General features: G+C 44.0%; 1 protein-coding gene across 1 annotated transcript; it reads left to right on the top strand.

The window, feature by feature from the left end:
- The first annotated feature begins 2,481 nt into the window (after positions 1 to 2,481).
- Positions 2,482 to 6,199, top strand: LOC109925096 (lysine-specific demethylase 3A-like). Its single transcript, XM_020525072.2, has 2 exons — positions 2,482 to 3,050; positions 6,029 to 6,199. The coding sequence occupies exons 1-2, from the start codon at positions 2,850 to 2,852 to the stop codon at positions 6,197 to 6,199; spliced, it is 372 nt and encodes a 123-aa protein (XP_020380661.1). The 5' UTR covers positions 2,482 to 2,849.
- Positions 6,200 to 7,603: the final 1,404 nt, after the last annotated feature.

The raw sequence follows: 7,603 nt of genomic DNA, 5'->3' as shown, positions 1-7,603 counted from the left end.
GGGACCCAAGGGGCGACTTTTTTTCACAGAGGGTGGTGCACGTATGGAACGAACTGCCAGACAGTGGTTGAAGTGAGTACAGTTACAACATTTTAAAGACATTTGGACAAGTGCATGGATAGGAAAGGTTTAGAGGGATATCAGTCAAGCTCAGGCAAATGGGACTAGTTCAGTTTAGCAAACCTGGTCGGCATGGACGAGTTTGGGCTGAAGGGTCTGTTTCCATGCTGTAAGACTCAATGACTCTATGATTATAGTTTGTAGATGATACACATTGCTGCTAGTGAGCTTTGGTCGTTGAGGGAGTGGATGTAATATCAATCAAGTGGGCTTCTTTGTCCTGGATTTTTTAAAATTCACTTACGGGATGAGGGTGTCTCTGGCTAAACCAACAGTTATTGTCCATCTCTAATTGCCCGGAGGACAGTTAAGAGTCAACAACTCTGCCATGGGTCTGGAGTCACATGTAGGGCAGTCTAGGTAAGGATGACAGATTTCCTTCCGTAAAGAACATGACTGAACCAGATGAGTTTTTTCTGATAATTGACAACTGTTTCATGGTCATCATCATCTTTAATTCCTGATTCTTTCTATTGATTTCAAATTCCACCATTTCCTGTGGTGGGATTTGAACCTGGGTCCACAGAACATTAGCTGAGTTTCTGAATTAATAGTCTAGTGGTAAACCAATAAAAGATCAAATTGTTTCAAGTCCTATTGCAGCTGCATAAAACTTTAGTTAGGCTACATTTGAAGTATTGTGTGCAGTTCTAGTTGCCACACTGTAGGAAAGATATGGAGACTTTAGAGAGGGTGCAGAAGAGGTTTACCAGGATGTTGCCCAGATTGGAGAGTATTTGCTATGATAGGTTGGCCAAACTTGGATTGTTTTCGTTAGGGTGGATAGTCAGTCTTTTTCCCAAGGTGGAAATATCAAATACTAGGAAACATAGGTTTCAGGGAAGAGAGTAAAGTTTAAAGAAGATGTGTAAGAAAGGTTTTTCTGCGGAGAGTGATTGATGCCTGGAATGTGCTACCAAGAGAGAGATGGTAGAAGCAGATATGATAGCCATGTTTAAGAGGTATTTAAACAGACATACAAGCAAGCAGAGAACAGAGGGGTACAGACATTGTGCAGGCAGATGGGATTAGTTTATAATGGCATCGTAGTCAGCAAAAGCATGTTGGGACAAAAGGCCTGATCCTGTGCTCCACTGTTCTAAGTTGGAGCTGCAATCAACCAGGGAAGTGAGGAATATTCCATCACACTCCTGCCTTGTAGATGTTGGACATCTTCAGGATGTGAGTTACTAGCTGCAGTAATGTCCGATCTCTGACCACTGTATTTCTAGCCACTGAATTTATATGGCTAGTCCAGTCAATTTTATGGTCAGTCATCACCCCAAAATGTTGATAGTGGGGTTTAAGGAAGGTAATGCCACCGAACATCAAGGGGAGAGCCTCCTCCCATTCCCTCATTCAAGGCAGCTAATACTACGCTTGTGTAATGTGTGCCATAAGTGGAGTTGCTGAAGTTATGCAGGTTTCATTTTGGAATTGTCCTCCTCCTTGATGAGCTGCTGGGCAGGTTGAAGAGGCCCCTCTAACATTGACACTGCCACACAGTCCTTTGGTACGAGTTGAGATCCCTCCAACACTGTCAGTTGATATACACTGAGTGAGTTAATCATTATCGTAGAATCCCTACAGTGTGGAAACAGGCCCTTCGGCCCAACAAAGAGGCTCTTCACCTCATCATGCTTGCGCTAGTCATCAAGCACTCCATCCCGTTTTCTAGCACTTTAACCATAGTCAAGTGTGCTCGGCACTTCAAGGAATCATCCGAATACAAATTAATTGTTATGATGGTTCCCGTCTCTACCACCCTTTCGGGTAGAGTGTTCCAGACACTCATAACCCTCTGCGTGAAAACAGGAGAAAAGTTTCCTGCTGGACTTTTGAGCTCGAGTCCTGCCGTGAGACTCGAACCCGGAATATTGTGACTCGGAGGTGAGTGACAACACTCAGCGGTAAGTCTCATAGCAAGAAACGAAACACGTTATAAAGACTATCAGTTTGCATTTCAATATCCCATTGCTCTCAAAGACTCCGTGTGCATAAGTATTTGCAATGACATTTTTGTCATGAGGAATGGCAACTTACTGACCACTCTTATCTCTGCACAGACGCTACCCAACCGGAGGCGTACTTTAGCACTTTCTGCTTCTTTTTCCGATTTTACCAACCGCAACACGTTGCTTTTTTTTTCTGTTTTGTGCGAGTGTAATGTTCAGGAGGCGAAGAGCGTAGTTTGCAATGGTACATCGGTGTAGCAGCTGCACTGTGCTCTGTAAACTGCAGAGGGAGGTAGATGCTCTCCAGTTTTCACTGCCCCCCGTACCTCCAACCCCCCCAAAATAAGGGTGCCTACGCACGAAACGGCACGTAGAGTGTGAACCTGCTCACTCCCCACCAAAACAATGTCTCCCGCCGTCAGCACGCACAGGCCGCAAGCGCGACACAATAGCTTCTGTTATCTTTTGCTTTTGCAGCAGCAGCCGGCGGTGGCGAGCAAGCCCGGTGGCTCCACTTTCCTGGGTCGGGGTCGTTAGAATGGGGAATCTGCTCCCGTCCCGCGAGCTATTTCGCTCTGAGTGATTGACATGTGCCCGGGGTAGGGTAGGTTAGGGGGATTGCCGGGAGTGGAGGAGCTCGAGGTCCGTCCCGCCCTCGTTGTATCCGATGAGCGGCGTTACATTGTTAGATTGTGTGCGCGCGGCGGGGCACGGGCGTGTAGATGTAGCGGGTGGCGGCGCGTGGAGCCCGGGGTCCGGGCCAACATTCTAAAGATGGAAAGCTGCGACATGCCTCCGCTCGAGATGCAGCAGCAGCAAGAGGCTGCACCATCGGAGCTCGTGGGAAAGCGCTTCCTCTGCATCCTAAGCGGCTTCAACCAGGAGCTCCAACTCGGGCGAGTGTCTGAATGGGACTGGAAGGCGGGCATCATCAGAGCCGTCTCCCACAAAGATCCTTCGCACCCAAATTTCTTGGTAAGTGCAAAATCTGGCGCTCCACTTGCGGCCAGGAGATGGACGCGGCAGGGGTTGAAATCGTCAAACGTTTTATTTCCACTGGGAAAATTGTCCACTGAGGAAAGTACATGTGGTTTTTTTTAAAGAAAAGTTTTATCAATGATCAACTCGATCCACGTTTGGGGGAAAGTAGGGAGAGTAGCATAGGTTAAGAAGCATGGTTGGTGAATTCGAGCTGATTTGGTGAAATGCGGTAATTGAATCAATCGGTTGTGACTTTCTTTTTGGAGAAATGTCCTGTGTTTGCTGCATAATGTAACTTCTTCCCTTTCCCCGCTGGTGTCCGTTGCTGTGTTTTGCGCTTCCCGTTATGAATTTAGTCCACAGTTTACCGGCTTGCTTGGGTCCTCGTTAGTTTATTTGATGTCGTGTAAACGTTTCACTGATATGGGCATGGAAAGGGAGAGTAAACTAGATAGTAGCTCAGTTATTGTTCACTGAATGTACCTGATCTCAGTAACTAATGTAGTATCAAGCCAACAGCAGAGGGAACCACTCTTGACCCCGAGAGTATTAGTGCCGTGCATTTTATATTGATTTTTAGGGTGTTAACCAGAGCAAAGCAGCTGGAAACTAGCAACTTAAATTAAATCAATGCTGTTAGGAGAGTGATCCTTCTACGTTTTGTAACAAAAAGCCAAAGGAAGAAAACGTGCTGAGGAGCACTTTTTCTGAAAAAAATTAAAAGGATAACAACAGTTTTTGAGAGAAAACGTTGCATGGGAGTAAATGAGCAGGGAACAGCTTCATTAACGTGAAAAGGAGAAAAGTAGCATGAAAGAAAGAAACTAATTCTGATTCCTTTTGAAGGCAAGGACTCTTGAGTGACGGATAGTTTAATTTTCTCTGTGGTCTTGGTAGTTGCAAACAAGGAAGTTCATAATTCCAGTCAGTACAGAAAGGAGTAGCAATTTTCCCCCTGTTCACCTCCAAAAAATTAAAAGGCAAACATAATTGATCATTGTAACTGTATTGATGGGAGGGGGAGAGATAATAGTGTGAATGACATGGGAGAAATTATCATGAGCATCAGGAAACGACAAGGGTGATGCGGTGAAGATTAGTGGTAAGCCAGAGGACAGGAAAAGTTTAGGAAGCCAACAAGAGCTGGCCAGAAATAGAATGAGGAAAAAAGTTAACTTTGAGGGTAGGTTTGCAAGTAATATCAAGATGGACGGAAAGGGCTTCTTTAAATATGTAAAAAGGAATTTTGTGTATCAAAGTCAAAGTGGGAGGGAGGAGTTGAATATGTAAATGCTTTGCATCAGCCTTCACAGCAGAAGACATTAATAGTATTCCAAATTTACTAAATAATTAAGGGTAACTGCGGAGAGGAAATAAAAACAATAACTGTCACTGATAAAAATGTACTAGGAAAGCGAATGAGGCTAAAGATCGATAAAGGCTCCTTGACCTGATGGGATGCATCCTAAGACATTAATGGCTGTACTCACGAAGATAATGGGTCCTCTAGCTGTAAGACTGGAAATGTAACACCTTTCTATAATAAAGGAAGAAGATAAAGGAAGCAGCTAACTATAGGCAGGATTGCACCCACTGTAAATAGTGGACTGCCACAGGGATCAGTGCTGTGCCCATAGTTATTCATGATACGTATTAATGACCTGGATGAGGAAAATAAATATGATAGCCAAATTCTGGGTGACACACAAAAAATCAGGTGGGAAGGCAAGTGGTGAAGATGACACTGCAAAGGGATATAGAGAGGTTAAGTGAGCGAGCAGAATCTTGGCAGATGGAAAATAAGCAGCTATGCACTTTGTTTGGAGTAATACAGGAGTTGAAAAACTTTTATATGGAGAAACTCTTCAGAAAGCTACAGAATGAGGGATTTGGGAATTCTCATGTATGAATCCCAAAAAGCCAGCATCCAGCTTCAGGGGGTAATAGGAAAGGCCAGTGGAATGTTGGCTTAGTTGGGAATGAAATGTAGAAGTATGGAGGTTTTGTTTAAGCTATAAAAAACACTTGTCAGCCCACAGCTGGAATACTGAACTATTTTGGATACCTTTTCCTCAGCAAAGATACAATGACATTAAAAGCAGTCCAGAGAAAGATCACTCGGCTGTTTCCACGTATGGAAGGACTGAACTGGGAGGAGAGGTTGACTGGATTGTGCCTGTACTATTTCAGTTCAGAAGAATGAGAGGTGGCAATGAAACATACAAGATTCTTGAGGAGAGCAAATTACTGCAGCTGCTGGAATCTGAACTGAAAACAAAAAATGCAGAGATCTTCGAATCATAGAATCCCTACAGTGTGGAAATAGGCCCTTTGGCCCCGACAAGTCCACACCAAACCTCAGAGCATCCCCCTGTAAACCACTCTGAACACTATGGGCAATTTAGCATGGCCAATCCACCTAACCTGCACATCTTTGGACTGTGGGAGGAAACCGGAGCGCTTGGAGGAAACCCACGCAGACACGGAGAGAATTCTAAAGATTCAGCACCCTCTAAGTGAATACCCCTTCTCCTGAGATTATCTCCCCTCAAGACTCATCAGCTGGGGAATACAAGTGATTGACATCTAACCTAACCTACTTTGTAAGAATTTTGTAAGTGTCAATGAGATCACACCTCATTCTTCCGAAACTGGAAAGTACCAATTCCACCTTCCCCAATATTTGCTCATAAGACAGTCCCAGCATCACATGGACTCTCTGCACTCCCTCTGTAATTGTGATAAGATTGAATTAACACAGCACAGCAGATGCTTGGCTATTAATGTGTAAGTTATATTTTGCTTTGTTTCTCTCATCACACTTTTTGGAAGTGAGAATTTTCAGGTAACTGGTAAGGCTTCTAAGCTGTAGCACCTTGTCAGTTCTACTTTCAAATCAGTCCAGATGTTTTAGATAAAGGAGAGACATTTGGTTATATTCATTTATTCTTCTGTCTCCTACCCCACTGCAGGTCTTTCTAGAATTCGACGAAAGCTGGTGTCGGTGGATGAAACTCCATGATGAGGAGCTCAGGGTCTTCCTGATTGAGCACCAGTTAGTTTTGGCTGAAAGGAAATCTCCAAGAGGAACTGCAGATGATGTGCAGTGGCCTGGACTGGTGTGGAAATTTTTTATGCTTTGAATTATTCTTATTATTAGTTTTAATATTGTTTGTTTGGCCAAACATTCTTGGGCCAGACAAGAGCTGACATTCAACAAACCCCAGGTGTAGATGCTGTAGGAAGGATAGACAGGGGGGCAAGAGAGAAGGGTGAGTGGCGTTTTTGATTAGGGATATCGTTATGGCTGTACTTGGGGAGGATACTCCTGGGAATACATCCAGGGAAGTTATTTGGCTGGAACTGAGAAATAAGAAAGGGATGATCACCTTGTTGGGATCGTAATATAGACCCCCCAGTAGTCAGCGGGAAATTGAGAAATAAATTTGTAAGGAGGTCTCAGTTATCTGTAAGAATAAGGTGGTTATGGTAGGAGATTTTAACTTTCCAAACATAGACCAGGACTGCCATAGCATTTACGGCTTGGATGGAAAGAAATGCATTAAGTGTGCTTAAGAAAATTTTCTGATTCAGTATGTGGATGGACCTACTAGAGAAGTTGCAAAACTTGACCTACTCTTGGGAAATAAGGCAGGACAGGTGACTGAGGTGTCAGTGGGGGAGCACTTTGGGGCCAGTGACCATAATTCTATTAGTTTTAAAATAGTGATGGAAAAGGATAGGCCGGATCTAAAAGCTAGAGTCCTAAGTTGGAGGAAGGCTAATTTTGACAGCATTAGGCAAGAACTTTCAAAAGTTGACTGGGGCGGCTGTTCTCGGGTAAAGGGATGGATGGAAAATGGGAAGCCTTCAAAAATGAGGTAACGAGTTCAGAAACCATATGGACCTGGTAGGGTGAAGGGCAAGGCTGGTAGGTGTAGGGAATACTGGATGTCTAGAGAAATTGAGGCTTTAGTTTCGAATAAGGAGGAAGCATACATCGGGTATAGGTAGCAGAGATTGAATGAATCTCCAGAAGAGTATAAAGGCAGTAGGATTATACTTAAGAGGGAAATCAGGAGAGCAAAAAGGGGACATGAGATAGCTTTGACAAATAGGGTAAATGAGAATCCAAAGGGATTCTACAAATACGTTAAGGACAAAAGGGTAACCAGGGAGAGAATAGGGCCCCTTAAAGAGCAGCAAGGCTGCCTATGTGTAGAACCACAGGAGATGGGGAGATACTAAACAAGTATTTTGCATTAGTGTTTACAGTGGAGAAGGATATGGAAGAGGTGGATAAAGGTAGATAACTCACAAAGGTGGATAGATCCCTGGCACCTGATCAGATGTACCGTAGAACTCTGTGGGAAGCTAGACGTGATTTGCTGGGCCTTTTACTGAGATATTTGTATTTCGCCACAGTTGAAGTGCTGGAAGACTGGAGGTTGGCTACATGATGCTGCTATGTAAGAAAGTTGTTAAGGAAAAGCAAGGGAACTATAGCCTGGTGAGAGATAGTAGGAACTGCAGATGCTGGAGAATCT

Source organism: Rhincodon typus, chromosome 1 (genome assembly GCF_021869965.1).
Source record: "Rhincodon typus isolate 14 chromosome 1, sRhiTyp1.1, whole genome shotgun sequence".
Taxonomy (NCBI): domain Eukaryota; kingdom Metazoa; phylum Chordata; class Chondrichthyes; order Orectolobiformes; family Rhincodontidae; genus Rhincodon; species Rhincodon typus.
Note: the sequence above shows the minus strand (reverse complement) of the source record. Positions and strands in the feature narration are given on the sequence as shown.